Raw genomic sequence first — 18239 nt, forward strand, 5'->3', positions numbered from 1 at the left:
TGGGCCCTAAATTATCATTCCAACCGAAAGAATGGGATTTTGAAACGGCAGTCCGAGCTCCAGAAGCGCAAACCGGTAGCAAGGCCTTGAGACGCGCAAAGGGCTGGCGGGAGCCTCGCTTGTAAAGCTAGTCTGATTGGAATACGGATAAGGAGCGACCTGGGGAAATTGGAACACGTGGGGGAAATCAACGTTCCCTGCATCCCGCGGATCCGGTTCAAGCTCCTCATCCAGTCCATTTTGTTGAAATAAGCATGGGCGGGTAAAAATCAATCATTATTAGTCTTGCAGAAAGAGAATCGATGGAGTCCCCCCAACACTCCAAAATGTCAGGATTCCTAGAAACGAGCAGTCAAAAACAAAACAATACCAAAAAAGAGAGATAAAAATGAGGCGGGACGAATTTGAGATCAATTTAATACTGTATAAAATGTAAACTTCTCCTAAAATATCACATAAATTAAAGAACTGAAAAGAAGGGGGACTGCTTCTTGCATTTTTCCTTTTAATTTGGACTTTGTTCCTCTAAAAAAAAAAAAAAAAAAAAAAACCCACGATCAAATTGGAGCCAGCTTTCTCGTCTTTTGGTCTGACTCCTACTTCCTAGAAGCATTTTTGCAGCCCGATCCTAAACCCCCCTCTCTCTAGCTTCGCCGTTTTCTTCGAAGTTTCTTTGCGTGAGTGCAGTTAACTCCGGAGCGATGGAATAATTCAGGAACGATTCCCTACTAAATAAGCGTTAAGTTTTGGGTTGCAGGGATGCTTAGGATCGCGCTTAAATATATATATATATTTCCTTTTTAAAAACCCGCCCCGAGGCTCTTTCCTCAGAGCCAAACTCCACTGAACGCAAACCCGCGTTTCCCGCCTGCCCGCCCGCCCGCCCGCCTTCCTTGGGGAACAGGACAGCAACTGGTCGCTCCACGGAGGTACGAAGCGGAAGTCTCTCCCCGACTTTTGAGGCATCCCCATTCAAGAGCGGGCTGGCCCGAGGAAGGCAGGCAACTGTCGCTTGTCAAAGCATCAGCCGCGTGCCGGGGGGGGGTGGAGGGGGGGTGAGGGGAGAAAGGGAAGGCCTTCCCCCTGGTGGCCTGCCCGCTTTCTTGCCCCCTTTCCCCCCCCCTCCCGCCGTCCTCCGCTTCCCCTGCGGACAGCTCTGCGACTACGTGACGCTGGAAAACCTCCAAAGATGAGGGGGGGTGGCTGGGTGGGGGACGTGAGTGGGAAGAAGCGGGAGAGCTAGCGAGGAGGGAAGAATGCAACAACGCATTCCGTGGCTCGGCGTCCGGCCACCAGCTCCTTCAGTCCCAGCCACGGCATTGCACCCTTGGGCCTCAAGCCTCCCGCCCGGTCTCCCTCCCCGCTCTCTCTCTCTCTCTCTCTCTCTCTTCTCCTGTCTTCAGGCGCCGAGAAGAGGGGCGGGGCTTCCCCCCCTTTTTTTTTAATTTCGCTCTTCGAGAGAGTCCCGCCCAAGTCTTTCCTTCCTTCCTCGGCTCCATTTGGGAAGAAGTCAGCCGGTGAGGGGGCGTGTCTTCCCCACATATGCAGATGAGTCGCCGTGACGGACAGCTCGCCTTGCCAATGTCCCTCCGAAGCTCCTTTCCGCACCAACTCCTCGCCTCACGCAGTCCTATGCCTTGTCCAAAATCCAAGGCTGGTGGCGGGCGCTGGGGGGTGAAAGAAGCCTTCCCTCGCCTCAGCGGCGGGCTGCAAGGAGGGAGGGAGCCAGCTAGGCGGGCAGGCAAGCAGGCAGAGCCCGGGCCGGCTGCGCCTGATTGCCCGGTGCAGCCTGACGGCGGCTGTTCTCCGCCCCGGCGGGTTCACCCTCCCCCCCTTTTTTTCCGGCCCTTCTCTTGCCGGGGCTTCGGGAGACCCCCTCCCTCCCCACGGTCCTCTCCCTCCTTTTCTCCCCGCGCGCTCCCTTTGCCCCGATGCCCATCTTCTCCTTCCCCTCCTCCTCCTCCTCCTCCTCCTCCAGCAGTGGGTGACTTCTCTGCGTGGGAAAGGAGGAGAGCGCGAGAGAGCGCGCGCGTGCGCGCCGCCCGCCCGCCCGCGTCCAGGAGGAGCGAGCGGTCTTCCCTCCGCCTCGCGCCAAGCTCTCCTTTTGGCTCGCGCTCCTCCTGCCTATGGAGGGGACGCTGTGAGCTCCTCAGCGGCTGGAGCGCCCGGCGGCGGCGGCAGCAGTGGCGGCGGCGGCAGCGGCGGCGGCGGCGGCTGAAGCGCCAGCCGTCCACCACCACCACCACCTCCTCCTCCTCCTTTTCCTCCTCCGGGTAGCCCGGCCCCCGCCGCGGCTGCATCTCCTGCCCGCTCGGCTGCTGCCTGCCCGCTGCCCGCCCGCCGCCAGCCGGCCATGTCCTACCCTCAGGGCTACCTCTACCAGCCCCCGGGCTCGCTGGCGCTCTACTCCTGCCCGGCGTACGGCGCGTCCGCCTTGGCTGCGCCCAGGAGCGAAGAGCTGGCCAGGTCGTCTTCCGGCTCCGCGTTCAGCCCGTATCCCGGATCCGCGGCGTTCACCGCGCAGGCGGCCGCCACTGGCTTCAGCAGCCCGCTCCAGTACTCCACAGACCCGACCACGGGATTCCCCTCCTACATGGTGGGTAACTGACGAGCCGGCGAGCGAGCGAACAACCCGCTTCGGCGCCAACCTTCAGCCCCAGCCTCCTCCTCCTCCATCTTCATCTTCCTCCTCCTCCTCCTCCTCCTCCTCCATCCCTCCCCCGCCCCACGGCTCTAACACCGAGACCGCCTGGGCTAGACTGGGTGGTCGTGTGGATACAAGACTGGGCAAACTGCCGTAGGCACGCAAACTAAAGGGAAGAGAGGGAAAGGGTGGCTGTTGTCCTCGCAGTCCGGCTCTTTCTCCTTTTTCTTTCCTCCTTCTACTTTCCTTCGGTTGTCCCGTCTTTCGCGGCTTTCCTTCTTTATTCTTCGTTATTTTCGCTTCCCCTCCCACTCGCTTGCTCTTTCGCATTTCCCGCTTATCCTCTTTCCTCCCTCCCTTCTATCATCTTTCGTTCCCCCCCCAAAAAAAGGGTCTTTATTCTTTCCTTTTATTTTCCTGTTTCTCTCCCTCATTCTCTCCTCTACCTCTGCTTTTCTCTACGGCCGCGTATCTCTTTGCGTATCTCTTTTCATGTGTATCTCTTTGCTGAGCAATTCTACTGGTTTTCAAGGCGAAACTCGGTCAAAAGTGTGCATGTGTGAGAGAGATACACAGAGTGTGTGTGTGTCTGCGCGCCCGCGCTGTTAGAGGCAGCTTCGGATGGATTTCCACCCCACGATTGCTTCTGAACGTGTTGGTGCTGGCGATTGTCAGTGTTTTGTAGCTGTTGCAAACCGATCAAGGATTAAAGATAGAAGAGCCAATTGGTCCTGGGAAAGTGGGGCAAAGGGTTCGTTTTGTTTCACCACACAAGAGATATCAGATCGGGCGCCTTTGGCTGGAGTATCTTCCCTCCCCCCTCCCGTTTTTTCTCCCAGCCTAGCGATCTTTATTTAGGATAATGGGAGCCGATCTCAAACGTTCTTCTGTTTGACTTTCTCGTGACAGAAGAAAAGCAGCCGTAAGTTGCCAAGCCTTATTGTTCCTGGGCTATTTAAGAGTATTAGGTAAATTTGCAGCGCCTCGCAGCTTCGCTTCTTGCACTGGCTTTGAAAGTTATCAAGTTGCTCAACTAATTTTTTCCCCCTCTTTCTCCACACCCTGGTATTATGTAGACTTTAAATCAGCGCAATTTAAACATTTAAAGGGTGAATTAAAATGCTAATTATATCGCATTTGACCAATTCGAAGCGGTGCATATCTTCTGGTTTGCAAATTGGATTTGCAATGCATTAGCGAAGTGAATTGCTAAATGGGGGGCTTTGTTGTGTCTGTCTTCCTCCCTCCCATAGTAGGAGAGGGGATGTCGTTGCAATAATATGTGGAAGAGGAGGAGAGGGAAAGGAGAAAGATATTAAGAAGTTACCTGTAGGAGGGGGGAAAACAGAAACGTCTGTACTGAATTACAGTAAATTGAAACGCGTAAATGACAGTGTCAGCAGCTTTCAGTGAGGAGAAAGGAAGTTGATTCTAATGCCCTCTGGGTATCTTTTAAAAATAATATAGGAGATTTCGACATAACAGTTGAAAATAATATAATGTATTATTTGCTATGAAAATAATTTATTAGGAGAAATATGTTATATATATTAGGGAATACATATTACATGTATGATAATCCCTACTCTGATTTTGTCAACAACTTCTGGTCGGTGCACTAACAGTTCGAATCAATGGCTCTCACACACATCTTTTTGCTTTTGTGCTTGGCAGGGCTCTCCTTACGATGCCCACACGACGGGCATGAGCGGGGCCATCAGCTACCACCCTTACGGCAGCCCAGCGTATCCTTACCAGCTGAACGACCCTGCTTATCGGAAAAACGCCACGCGAGATGCCACGGCCACGCTGAAGGCCTGGCTGCAGGAGCACCGCAAGAACCCTTACCCGACCAAGGGCGAGAAGATCATGCTGGCCATCATCACCAAGATGACCCTCACCCAGGTCTCCACCTGGTTCGCCAACGCCCGGCGGCGGCTCAAGAAGGAGAACAAGATGACCTGGGCGCCGCGCAACAAGAGCGAAGACGAAGACGAGGACTTGGATGCGGACGGGAGCGGCGGCGGCGGCGGCGTGCGGAGCAAGGAGGAGACGGCGTCCGACAAAGTGCGCGACACCAACGAGACCTCGGCCGAGGATGAAGGTGAGAGGGGGCAGGCGGGCTCCCGGGGGCGGGGAAGACAATGGGCCGAGAAGCAGCTCTGCCTACCTCGGCCTCTGCGTTCAAGGGGGCCTGCCTCCCAGGTAAGTAAGGGCGTGCTGGGTGGCAATCCCTTGGAGGCACAGCGCTCTCCCCACCCAGCTCCTATACTGGTGAACAGCCAGGCCTCTTTCTGCATAGCTTGCTTCATCTTCATGCCTAGGGGCTCTGTAGCAGCCTCTGCCCCTTCTCTTTAAAGCCCGAGGGATTGGAGAGCCCCTTTCTTCCGTGTAAAGGGTTTCCTTTCATCGGAAGGTCAATACTTAGTCCGGCAGGGATTCCTGTTCAAATAGCCGCACTGATAAAGGGGGCTGCCGCTATCCCTTATCGTCATCACCATCATCATACTTAGCATGAACTAATTTGTTCCAAATATTCAAGGCGCTTACACCTTAGAAATCCTTACAAGAGCCCTGAAAAGGGAGGCCTGCATTTTGCTGAATAGTAATTCCTATGGCGACAAGCCAGTTCGGGCACGACAAGCCAGTTCAGGGACTGAACGTGCTTCTCACCTTCAGCTGAGATTCGGGGCAGGCAAAAAAAAAACCCCGCTTTTGACTTGCAAAGAGCTGCAATGGAGCGGGTCCCCCAGGAAGGAAGCCCCTTTCGGCCTGTTGAGGAAGGGGGCTGGGGTCGCGGGTGCGGGTGCGGGGGGGGGAGGACGCGCGTGCGTTGGAATGTTAATCGGAGATCAAAGGCCTCGGGTCCCCAGCGGTCTCTTTTTTTGGTTGGGCGGGCCGGGGACTCGGAGGGTGCTCCTGTCCTGCCTCCGCCTCCCCTCCTTCCTCCCTTGGTCTCCTTGACGGTCCCCCTGGTTGTTTTGTTTTTGCTGCTGCAGGGATCAGCTTGCAGGTGGACTCCCTCACCGACCATTCCTGCTCGGCCGAATCGGACGGCGAGAAGGGCCCTTGCCGGGCCAGGGACACGCTCTGCGAATCTGGCTCGGACTGCAAGGACAAATACGAGGAGATCGAAGACGACGACGAGGAGGAGGAGGAGGACGACGAGGAGGAGGCCGATCGGGGCCTCCCCATCAAGCCCGTCACCTCTTCCCCTCTCACCGGCGTGGAGGCCCCTCTCCTGGGCCACCCCCACTCGGAGGACTCGGCCAGAAACGCGAACAAAGCGGCCTTGGACGCCCGGATCTCTTCTGCGGCGTCGCAGCAGCAACAGCAGCAGACCACGCAGGCCAGCAAGCCCAAGCTGTGGTCGCTGGCCGAGATCGCCACTTCGGACCTTAAGCACCCCCCTCCCCACCCGCATCACCACCCGCATCCCCACAGCCTGGGCCAGAGCTGTCCGCCGTCGGCCCAGCCCTCTTCCGCCCCGCACAACGCTGCCTACTCGCCCTCTTCGCTGCTGGGGAGGCATATTTATTACACGTCGCCTTTTTATAGCAATTACACAAACTATGGGAACTTCAACGCCCTCCAGGGCCAGGGCATCCTGAGGTACAATTCGGCCGCCATGGCCTCCGGCGAGGGGGGACTCAGTCAGACGGTGATCAGTAGCAACGGCGGCGGCGGCGGCGGCAGCTCGGCTCCCAAGCAAGGCGCGGAGAATTCCTTGAAAACCGCCGCGGGCCACCTCGAACCACATTACAAACCCTCGGTTTCAGACACGAAGAAAGGTAGGTGGCCCCTGCCTCCTTTTGCTGCCCAAGGGGAGAGGGGAGGGAGGGAGAAAAGGGGGGGAGGGAGAAAAAACGCCCCATCAGTATCGAAAGAGGCACCTCACAAAATAGTTTTGTTGACGGGGAGAGAGAAGGTCCGGAGCGCAACACCTGGAGGTCCAAAACCCCCTGGGTTTTTGTTTGTTTCTGATTTTTTTGGTCTTTGTCTTTTTCTTCTGACTGCAATCCAGCAGGCGGTTCGGCTGTAGGAAGTCCCTTTAGCTTTCCCTGGTTTGTTTGTTTTGCCTTACTTCATTTTAAAGCACCTCTTGTGCCTTCAGGACTGCAGCCCAGGGCTGTGGCTTCAATCAGAACTCTTCCGAAGAAGATTTCACTGAAGACAAGGGGATTTGTCTCCCACTGATTAATGGGGTTTAGGAAGGGAATGTAAATAAATAATTGCCGAACAGATCCTAATTAAAATGTATTATAAAAACAAATGCTTCACTATTCCACTCATTAAAATGTTTTGTTAAAGGAATGGTAAGACTATCTTTAAAGGAGTTCAATAACTTTTTCTTGTAGTTAAGGAAGGAGAAGAAGTATAAATACACAATACAGTTTTTGGTTAAAATGAAATACATGTTTCATTTAATATTTGCAAAAGAGGGGTAATTTCTGTTTTTAGGAGAAAAAAGGAAAAAGATGGAAAAATATAGTTTGCTTGAAACAATGTGTAGCAAATAAAATGTTGATCTGTCCCTTCCTTTGTGAACTATGCCATTTAATGGGATTTACTGCCAGGCAAGGTTATGTAGGAGTACAGTTTTATTCCAGAGTAAATGTGCTTTAGAATTGTTTCTTTGGTTGCTTGTCTTGCTCAAGGGTCTATTATTGTTCTAAGGAATTGTTACAAACCATGTTGTTGTTGAGTTCAAATGAATCCCTCCCTTGAACCTTCACTTAAGCTGAGAAATGCTAACCGAAGCACAGGTTTTCCAAGGACTGGGCTCTGGGCTCTAGGTTTTGTGCAAGCGAGCTAGGCCATGCCTAGAGTGTATAATCTAGTTAGCCAGCTGTGTCCTGTGACTAACTGACGCTTCTATTTTGACAGACCCCACTGAAGTGTGCACAGTAGGAGTACAACCATACCTATAGAAGTGCAATCGCACAGCAGCCAGGCAAGTAAGTGAGACCAGTTCCTTTCATTTTCTTTTTCCTGTTTATTCTGTTACACTGCTTAGGAAGATTGCTTGGCATCTGCTCTCAAGTCCTATTGCCCAGCCTATAAATTGGCTTAATGTCAATGTTTTGCTCCACTACCAAAGAGCATGATGGCAAAGAAAAGCCTATTGTATTTTCACCCCCTCCTTTTATCTTTCTTTCTTCCTTTTTAAGAAGTCAGTTCAGTTGCATTACACACCATTCCCATTGATTCTTTTCAAAAATCCTGCATTTTCGTACAGGTATTTAAATCGTGATAGTTACCCATTTTCCCAAGTCATTATTTGCAAATGAAGGATACGATTCAGTAGGGAAGTTATCCTGCACAGAACTCTACTGAAATGAATGGGAAAGAAGGAGCACATGCTATGGTTTGGAACATAGCCAGAATTAATCTCATTGTCTCGCTCTAGTATTTGAAATGTATATAAGCCTACTGAGTAAAAGCAGTAAGAACATAGTTACTCTCATTCATTTTGGTGGGCCTGTGCAGAAGAACGTCTGGCTCAGTTACACCCTAAGGCATTGCCATAAACCTGGAAGTCTAAGAACTGCATCACACTTCATTTATTTGGTATGCTCATATACATTTCAAACAGAAGAAACAATGAGATGAATGCTGGCTGGATTCCAAGTGGGGTTTGTATGAATTGCCTTGATTCTCTCCCCACCCCCGCACCCCCATCTATTTCCAAATAGCTACTATAGTTAGGACTGAAGAATACCATTTAGCTCAAAATATTCCCCCTCCCCTCCAAAAAAAAAGAAAGAAAAGAAAACAACTACACCCAGTGATAAAACCCATTTCCCAACTTACGATGTCAAGAAAGGAGAATAAGCATTAGTTTACCTTCCGTTTTTTAATGCTCCTCATGTAACTGAAAGATTGTGGATGATCTGGTGTTTTCCTTGGTCCACAGGTAGGTGTCACAATTGCTTTGAGAAAAGTCAACAAGCCATCATCTCTTCCCAAGCTAATCTATCTATCTCTCTGTCTATCTCTAACAAAACTCTAAATCCGGATCACATCTTGTGCCACTGTATAAAAGAAGACCACAGAACACTATTAAATCTACAAGACTCTGTCTAATTATTAAAACAGATTTTTGATGGACATTATGTGAATTCGCTGGTATAGTCTAGTTCCCCCCATGTATGTGTGATTTTAAAAGGAAGACAAAAAAAAAAGCTGTTTTTTTTCTCAGGATATCTTGAATTGATCACTTCATTGCCACGGTATATATATATCTATATTCTGTAGGTGTGATAGGATTTATTGTACAAATTCTTTGTAAAAGATGCATACAGTAGGGATTAATTAATGAAACCCATGACTGAAAAACTTGAGTACTTACAAAGTGGAAACATATTTGATATTTATTTTTGTAATGATAAAAAAGCTTCTAGTAATTTTATGCAAGTTGTATTGCAATGGAATCCCAACTCTTTTGTAAATAAATTATGCCTGGTTTTTATTTGAGATATTGATGGTGATACAATCCCTCATTGTTTAATGAGAATTCTTTACTAATTTATATCTTTAATTGTAAATAAAAACAGATTAGTCTACAAAAAGGTGGTGGCTTTTTTATTCCTTTTCAATATATGTATGCAATATAAATGCAACCTATAAACGCAATAGGTGTGGTAGCTTACAAAACATCACTGACAACAATTAACATTAACTTCTAAACTTTTTGGAATATATTTAGCCATATGACCAATTGAATCTATTTGAATGCATGTATATTTAGGACAATGAAAACCTTGAGAATTAAGTGATGCATTATTGCCATATATGCTGTTATATTTAGTAGAAATACTGTTAATTAAAACTTGTCATTTTAACACATGTTTTAAGCAAACATATTTCATTTTAATCAAAAGATTGCTATATCTAATTAAAACTAGGGGGAATGCAAATTATCATACCCTTTAAAAATGCTTTTTATTTATATCTGTAATGTGGCGATCACCTAAGACACCTACCTTTGCTCCAAAAACATGCTAAATAATCACTTCATTTCCCTCACCCAGCAAATAATGAGAATTCCCATATAATATAATTTCAATAAAGAGACAAACAACCATTTATTTTCTCCCCCAAAGATAAATTGAGTGAATATAACTTACGGTTATGAAACAAGAATAATAGCTTCTTAGATTGCCCTTTAATCAATCATACACTTATTTTTCAAGAGGCTCATCTATTTTATTCCATGATTAATAATGTTCCAGCGTGAGAGCATTATTAGATCCCAGCAGGGGAGATCCTGGATGCTTTTAGCTGCTTTGGAATGGTCAGTTGGGGTTCATTACAGGCTGATATTGAACAATTTATAAAATCTTGTCTAAACATCTGCCAGCTCGGATAGGCCCGATGTGTCTGAAGATGGGAAATTGCTGGACCAGTTGATATTGACAAACGGGGCTCTCTCCAGTGGCTTTTTGTTCACTGAAAATTAGTGGCCTCTTGCTCAGGGGCTTGTTAGAAAGGGCATTTGAAAGTGATCTCAGATACTTCAGGCTTCAGCCTAGGGAATGTTAACTGGATAAAGAATGTGGAGTCCCTCTCTGCGTGTGTGCCAGCGCTCCTGTGTTGAGTCAAAGCTGTAATTACAAGAAGGTTAGCTAGCCTTGTTTATTACCAAAATGTAATTGCCTGTTGTTATTTTGCCGCTGCTGTTGATGACGATGATGCTATTGTCTATTGTTTTCTTAGTACATAGAGCAGGTTCGCCAAACGACAGGCCTCTGCCCGAACAAGTTGGGAAACTCGTGGGGGAAATAAACTTGTTTTTCTGAAAGTGAAGGATATATTTTGAAGGCATTAAGTCTAATTCCTTTGAGTTGTCGCTGATATGAACAGAGCTGGTTGCAAAGAAAATACGTGTAGGACACTATGCATTTTTTTTTTTTGGTTTTTCCAAAACGATAAATAATCAGGGCTGTTTGCTGGAGCAACAGAGATCTGTACTCTATTTTATTTCCAGAAAACAGTTTACAGGTAGATGTAGAATTAAATTCCAACCTACCTGCTAGGCGTTGTTTTTTTTCTTTGCTGCAATACATATATGCAAATAGTAAATAGGAAGAATGTGTGAACCCATATTCATACCTTTTGATCAGATCGTTATGCTCCCACCGACTTACTGCATGAATGCATTTATTTCTTGCATGAAATCCTTTCGATGGTATTTCAAATTATTCAGTGAAAAATATGACACGATCAGCTTAAAAGGAAATGCCCCTGAACATGGTTCTGCTGAAACTGTAGGGATCTGCCTAAGTGCTCGGTGTGTCCATTCCTCTCAATGAGGCTCATGTAAAAGACTGTGTAAGATTTCTTCGGGGTGGGGGCATGCGCAGGAGAACTTCCCGGTAGATTATGCTGTTAGCCATTTGCTGACGTTTTTATCTCAGAATGGAAAAAAAAAGGTTCAAACGAAAAAGCCTGCAATGGGCGGGCGCCCGCCCTCGTGTGCGTGGTCGTATAATAGTAGTAAAATGGAATTTTTACTTTTTAATGGGAGTGTGCGGGTTTAAAATAATGTCATATTTAAATACTACCCAGTAGATTTAAAAACAGAAAAGAAAAGAAGAAGTCTAGTCTAGAACTCCCCGAGGAAACATTATTCCTAAATATTGGCAGATGGGCGATACAGATGCAAACCTTTCCATTCTAGCGATTCAAATGATTACGGCGGCGAAAACTGTTAAACTATTTGGTGTGTCTCCCCTCTTGTTTTATTCCTGGCGAACAGCTTCTTCTATTGCTCGAATCACTCCCCCTCCCTCCCTCCTCCCTTTTCGTCTCCCCCTCCTTCTACTTTTATATAACCCAGGTTCTCTACCGGGGAACGTGTACATTTCAGTTGGTTTTATTTTATTTTATTCTTTTTTTCAAAATCCATTCTGTGGCAGAGATTAGGAAAGCTAACGACTCTCCTTTGATGTTTATACGCCCAAAGAATTATCTAAGATTTCCATAATTTACTTACCCCTTGCTAGAATTTAGACCTGGGATTTCTTTTTCTGGAAAGAAAAGTCGAAAGACTTTGGGCAGCTGGCTTTGAAACATTTTCCCTTTTTGCCTGTCAGATCCAACGGGTTTGCTATAATCTCCGAGAGAGCGAGAGAGAATATGAATTAGGACGGTCTCTAGCGGGCAGTCTGCCCTCCTCCTCCTTCTCCTCCTCTCCCCCCGCTCAATGATTTGGCAAAACGACTGATTTCTGAAATATTAATTCAAATTACTCCAAGGGAAGTTCTCCTGCTCAGAGGGCCTACTTCAGCAGGAAGTTCTCCTTCGCTAAACCCTTCTTGACGGACCATAATCCCTGTTTATTTCCCATTCAGTTCAGTGGAGGGTTGGCACTGGGAATCTTCCGGGCAGATGGAGGATGCGGCAGCTCAGGAAAGGGTGCAAATATTTTCTTAACCGCTTCTGGAATTCATAAACGGCTATTCAAATCCTTTCTTTTAAAAAGTTCGGGGGAGGAGACTGTTTATTTTTGATTAGCGCTATCCCTTAGTTGTGCTGCAGAGAACAGGCTTGTTGGGATTCCAAATTCCAGGAAACCTTCTCTCTTCCCCCCCCCCCCACATTTCTTTTCCAATTAATCCTACTTGTAGTTTGTGCGTCTACCTGGAAGCTGCCAGCTGCTCCCTCTGAGGAAGTTCCTGCGTTGATTTAACGCAGACTTCAGTTCATCGGTCTGTTCTCTTCCATCCCGGCCCATTCCCCCCCCCCCAACCCCACCGGCAAGAGTACATAGGGACCCACTGGGTTTGCTGTTGTCCAATAAGGGGGGGGGCGCGAGGAATTTCCTTCTCCCTCGACTCGCTTCTGCCTGGCAATGTTCACATTTGCCCCCAGGATGAGAGCGATGGTTCCTGGGAAACTTTGCTGAAGGAACCTGTTTCACCTTTGATTGCCGGCAAGGAGAGACCCAGAAAGGGGGTGAGGCGAAGCCTGGGTCAAGACGCCGAATCACTGACCACTGGCCTTTCTCTCTCCCTGTCAAAACACTGAGGGTGTGTGTGTGTGTGAGATAGGGGGGGTTGAGGCGGGGAGTGTTGCTATAGCTTGCAAGGAAGACTGGGAGGGACAAGCCTCCAGCAACCAAGTACATCGGTGCAGGGACGGGGGTAGCCTCCTTGTTCATAAGAGCCACCACCGGGGAATGGGTTGCCCTTGAGCTGGTTTAGAAGCTGCTGGATGGCGAAAGAACCTCCGGGGCTTCTCGCACCTGAGCCCCCCCCCAACAAAAAAAGAAACCAATCAGAAACGGTGCCTACTCGCTTCCCATTCAATTCGGAATGCCGAGCGTTAGGCTGGGCTGCAATGGAACACGCGGTTACTCGGGAGAAAGCCGCGGTGAAGGCACCGGACCTTGCCTCCTAATTAGATGCGCAGAGGACTGGGCCGCAGAAAAAGAGCCGGACGCTGGCTGGTTCACAGCCTTTGTCTGGAAGGAAGCCGGTGGGTTTCGGCGAAAACCGATTTCCTTGGCGGAAAAGTGCGAATATGGTTCCCCGGCCCCGCGGATCACAGACACCCCGGGCTGATATTATTATTTAGCCAGGCGACAAACGCCGCGACGTTGAATGGGCGTTTTAGGTTCTTTTCACTTCAGAGCCATGGTCGAAGAGATGGGATTCGGTTGCCGGTGCGAATCAGTCTAAACGACGCAGGAGGCATTCGGGTTGCCCCCCCCTCCCCAAGCGCCCAGCCCGGCTCCGGACAAGGCCTTGAAGAAGACGCGCCCTAAGCGTCACAGCTCATAAATGGAGGAGGGAAAGAGAGGGAGAGACAGAGAAGCCGAATCCAATTAACAGCTCAAAGCTTTATTGCTCATTAACACTGGCAAAACGGATTACGGCTGACAACATGTGTACACTTTTACTCGGGAGTAAGTTCCCATTCGGTTCCCTGGCGCGCCGATAGAGATGTCCCCTTCTGGTAGAAGTCAGGGGCGCGGAGTTAAGTGCATCCAACTCTTGCTAACACACCAGATTTTTGAAGCTCGCAAACCTGAGGCCTTCCTTGCCATTGAAGTCTGCTTGACCAGGGAGCTGCTGGGCTGTTTTTTGGGTTTTTTTTTTTAAACACTATTGTTTAAGCCTTAATCATTTATGTTCAAGTGCAGAGAGAAAGTGCCTATCGAAAAGGGGAAACGTGCTGCCAATAGCTTCCCTTTCACCAGGAAGGCCTTTGTGATCCCAAACCATTTCTATCAAACACGTATTTCTCCCTAAACCTGCCGTTCTCTCGTCAGTTTTCGTCCCGGTCTTTGCTTGCTTCCCTATTCCATGCCAATCTATAGGAGATTGGCCATTGGGAACAAGAGGGGCAGAATCACAACCACCAGAGACTTAATGGCCTTATAGGCTACCGGGGCGCATTTTTTAAAGTGTGTGCCCGCTTGCCTGCGTGCTCCTGTTAATCCCGATTCTTCGAACAGGCCTCCATCACCCACTTTCAGCCATTAAGTTGCCCAGTAAGTGGTTGCCAGCTGGACCACTGCGATCCACTATCCCTCTCCTCCCGGGAAGATTTCCAGTGACGCAAAAAACGAAGTGTCAAGGATCTCTTAGGTTAAGACGTTTCCTCTGAACCCTTGTTGTAATTTCTCGCGTGCTGTTTCGGTTTCACCCCCAAAAAAGCGGGGGGGGAGTGAAAAAGTAGCAATCTCCTCTTTTCAGCTCGGTCTCGATCTTCCTGTTAAATAAGTCACTTGCACAATAATAGTTAGTCCTGTTTAAGCTTTAATCATTTACGCGCCGGTGGAGAGAGAGAGTTTCGAAATTGGGAATCGTGCTGCCAGTAATCTCCAAATCCGAATCAAATATGCCAATTCTTTCCTTAGGTGATACCCAGGTTAAAAAACATCCATCTATTCAAACGGGAAGTTTCCCTTCCTTGCTTGAAGAAACGGAAGTACCGTATCCACTGTTGTAGTTACGGGACATTATTTCCAAGCAAAACGGTTAGGATCTGGCTGGCACAGTCTTCCGCTCCTTGAAAAGCAGCAGCCATATGTGCATTCGAAGGCGCATAAACTGACATTTCATTGTGTAGAACATCCGATCAATTATTAATCGTTAGCGTCAACAATGGGCTTATAATTACTTTCGGTTACTTAAAGGCACATTTATTTATTTTTCCTTTCCGTCCCTCTGATCTGGTAATTAGCTAATCCTCTTGTGTAATGGATCCCGATTTGATTTCATTAGGAAGTCGTCGTCGTCCTCCGTTTCCTTCCTTCTCCCGCCACCTACTTCCGGCTGCTGGGTCGGGTGGGAGCACCCATCTTTTCTCCCACCCTGCCCTGCTCCCGTTCCGGATTCTCACCGGGGTCTTTCTTTCTCCCTTCCTAGAGACCGCAGTTTAGTTTGAGAGGAGAGAAACAGCCGCCTAAACGTATCGCAGCTGGGAAGAAACCCCAGAGAGCTGCGGAGCCGATCAGCAGAGCGCAGATGGAGGAGAGCAGCCCGCGTCCCCATTCCCTCTTCCTTCCTTCAAGGGGGAGCAAGTATCTTTTTAATCCTCAGCTTCCTCTTTAACTCAGAAGAATGAGGAATCCGAGTTGCTCTTCGCCGTAACTGGACGTGCATGGGGAGGAAAGGCCAGTGTGACACCGGTCTGATTTGAAGGGGCCATATTCAACGGCGGGGGGGGGGTTGTTTGCACAGAGATGCTCAGCCCGATCCTGACCAAGTTTCAGGATCCCAAAGGAAATGACGTCGAGATAAATGCCCACTTGGCATCCTTCGCGGATGCCACCGAAATAGGAGTGCTGGGACTTGAAAGGCTGAGTTTAGAAAAAAAATAGATTTTTTTTTAAATTCCAAGAGGCCAATGGCTATACTCTTGTATCTATTCTTCCCACCACTACTGGAGGGGCAAAAATGGAGAAACGGGAGATTAAAAGAAAGTACTCCTGTGCCCCGCGCCTAAGCTCTTTAGCGGTGGATGGGGTTGGTGCATGGGTTGATCACCACCATCAAAATGATCCAGACATTTCTCAATACAACCCTTCGCTGGCCTTGGTCTTCCAGCCGAAGATCAGTCATCCTCTCCTTGGGAATTACTGCGCAAAAATAAACGTAATTGAAAGTCAGTCTTGACCTCTGTTCGCCAGACCGTTGACAAACTGGCGAGACTAACGCCGGACTCAGGTGCGAATGAATAAGGATCTCACCACGGGGCAGGGAGGAAAGGATCTTTCTCTATGTACCGGTGATCCACCGGGGAAACTTGGCTCATTCAAAGCAACTTAGGCGGAGTTGAGGTTTTGAGATCTCTCGAAGAGGTGTCTTTACAGAGGCCAAAAGGGGGAAGCGGGCACACACATTTCAAAAGGGAGAGTTCCCGAGTGGATTGGAATCCAGAGCCAAGTTCACGAGTAATCATCAATAAATTAGCCAGACCCCCATTCACGAGAACAACCGGGAGGTCTTGCCGTTAGTTGTTGTTTAAAATAATTTGTTCTTGCTACTCTTTGCGTTTCCCAATCATAGTGAGGACAGCGGCTCCGAATGTTAAAAGAGTTTCGGGTTTAAACGAATTAGGTCCGACGTGGTGAATGGATCCGGACTGACTGGCTCTTCCAACTCGGGAGTCCCAAAGGCCTCTATGCGTGCATATGCATATCCCCGGGATTTGTGCCTTGGGCTTCCATACATTGGACCGTGGACTCAGTAGAGAAGTATGGGACCGGGAGAGCTACAGGTGGGCTCAAAATCACTTAACCCGAAAGACCGACACAGACACACACGCACACACGCACACACAGTCATCCACACTTTAGGTCAGCCCGATCGTTTATTTATTTTCCATTGAATGCCTCCCTGCAATGGTTTAGAGTCCCGGAATAGCTAGTCCTCTTGATTTATAAAGAGGCTGTCCTTTTATTTCAGCCACATAGGGATGAATGTGAGATGCTTTTCGGGAAGTCTCTCTCTCTCAAGCTTCACAACTTGAGAGAGACATAGGGAAGAACGGGGACTCTTCCCTAGGTCTTCCCAGGAACATCGGCGCCGCTGGGAGCCGTAGGGCCGCGGGATCTCTGAGGGCCAGACCTGCCTGCGCGCTCCTCCAGCCTCGGTCTGCCCACCCCTCATTAAGTGCCGGCGCCATTCAATTCAACGGGGGATCCTTCCGAGCGGAAACGCGCAGGATTGCGCGGCGCTCTCCAGCTCACAGGACTGCGAGGAGAAAACTCGGACCTTTATACCCCGAAAGAGGGCCGCTGACAGAATCTTCTCACTTAATGAATGAATTTGGGCTGGTCTAAATAAACGGAATTCAGGGCATCCAAAGAGCTCCTCGGAGGGGGGGGGGAGAAGAGAGAGGCAGAGCGAGAGAGAAAGGAGAACAGAAATCTAGTGTAGCTGAAGTCCTTCCCCCTTTCCTTCCCAAAACGCAGTGGCAGCAGAATCGCAGAGGGGTTTGCTGTGCAGGGCTAAACGTAAGTTTCCCCTTCATTAATTCAGGCTGACAGCTCTGCCCTCCTTCCTCCCCCCCCCCACCTCGGCCCCCTTTTCCCTGCCTCGCCCTCCACCAATGAATGCCGCTTTTCAGACGGGTATGGTTTAATTTGTCACATCAAGGCAATAAAAGGCAGCAATATATACTTAACCAGTTAACATCGTAATAGCAGGTTTAAAAGGAGCAATTAAATGGTCGTGAGGCGCGCGTCTGATTCCCCTCCCCTTTCCCCCCTCCCGCCCGCGACCGCCTTCCCTCCGCCGTCGACCAGCTCGGCCCCCTCGGCTCCCTCCGCTTCGCTCGCAAGAGTTATTTATTTATTTATTTGACGGCGGGCCCTTTGCGGAGTAACCGCCGTCGTTTTGGCGGCCGTGGCGCGAAGGGGAAGCTGCGCTCCAAACCCCGGGGAGCCTCGGCCGCCTTACCCCCCCACCCCCACCCCCGGGGGAGGGCGCGAGAAGACTCCCCCGGTTCTTAAAAAGCGTTTCAAACGGCGGACGGAGCGTCGAACTGCACAGATCTAACACGGCAAGGGAAGACTGTTGCAACGGGTGCTATGTAAAACACATCAAACCTTTGAAAATAAAATAGAGTAAGACCCGGATATTCCAAAAAGGCTGCTTTTCTCTAGGAGTCGCCTTGCAAGAAGTTTCTCTGCACTCGGTGGCTTAATCTCAACTCGAATGGACCCGCCGAGACAACAGCCGAAGAAATCAACACATATGTAAATGCTATTCATTTAATGGGTCTACTCTAATGGTGATTTCGACCAACAGGGCTTACTTCTTAATACTTCCCGGCATAGTATGGAACTGCCCAAAGACGCGCCCACCCAGTGTCTCAACATCCTTCTCTCTTTTTCTCGTAAAATACCACTTGATGATGATGAGCAGCAATATCCATTCCACCTCTTTCTAAAATCTGGAAGGCTGCAAAAAGCAATTTACTTAAACAAGGAGCGGTTTGTTTTGGGGTCTTTTCCAAGAAAGGGAATCCCACCCTTACGTTTAATTAACCTTGCTCTTCCATGGCAACGATGAGTGCCATTTATTATTATTATTATTATTATTATTATTATTATTATTATTATTATTATTATTAT

At 48.9% G+C, this 18239-nt stretch overlaps 1 protein-coding gene across 3 annotated transcripts; it reads left to right on the forward strand.

Annotated features, from left to right (window-relative positions):
- Positions 1-1441: 1441 nt before the first annotated feature.
- On the forward strand, positions 1442-15767 carry IRX2 (iroquois homeobox 2). Of its 3 annotated transcripts, none has more exons than XM_020795580.3 (5): positions 1442-2596; positions 4319-4748; positions 5644-6435; positions 7532-7602; positions 15025-15767. In XM_020795580.3, exons 1-4 carry the CDS (start codon positions 2354-2356, stop codon positions 7573-7575), a joined length of 1509 nt encoding a protein of 502 aa, XP_020651239.3. In that variant the 5' UTR covers positions 1442-2353; the 3' UTR covers positions 7576-7602; positions 15025-15767. The 3 variants fall into 3 exon arrangements, with proteins under 3 accessions (XP_020651239.3, XP_020651238.3, XP_020651240.3); XM_020795579.3 differs by lacking the exon at positions 15025-15767 and adding an exon at positions 8562-9216 and having other exon boundaries at positions 1443-2596; XM_020795581.3 differs by lacking the exons at positions 1442-2596; positions 15025-15767 and adding exons at positions 2668-3566; positions 8562-9216.
- The last annotated feature ends 2472 nt before the right edge of the window (positions 15768-18239 follow it).

Source organism: Pogona vitticeps, chromosome 4 (genome assembly GCF_051106095.1).
Source record: "Pogona vitticeps strain Pit_001003342236 chromosome 4, PviZW2.1, whole genome shotgun sequence".
In the NCBI taxonomy this organism is placed as follows: Eukaryota; Metazoa; Chordata; class Lepidosauria; order Squamata; family Agamidae; genus Pogona; species Pogona vitticeps.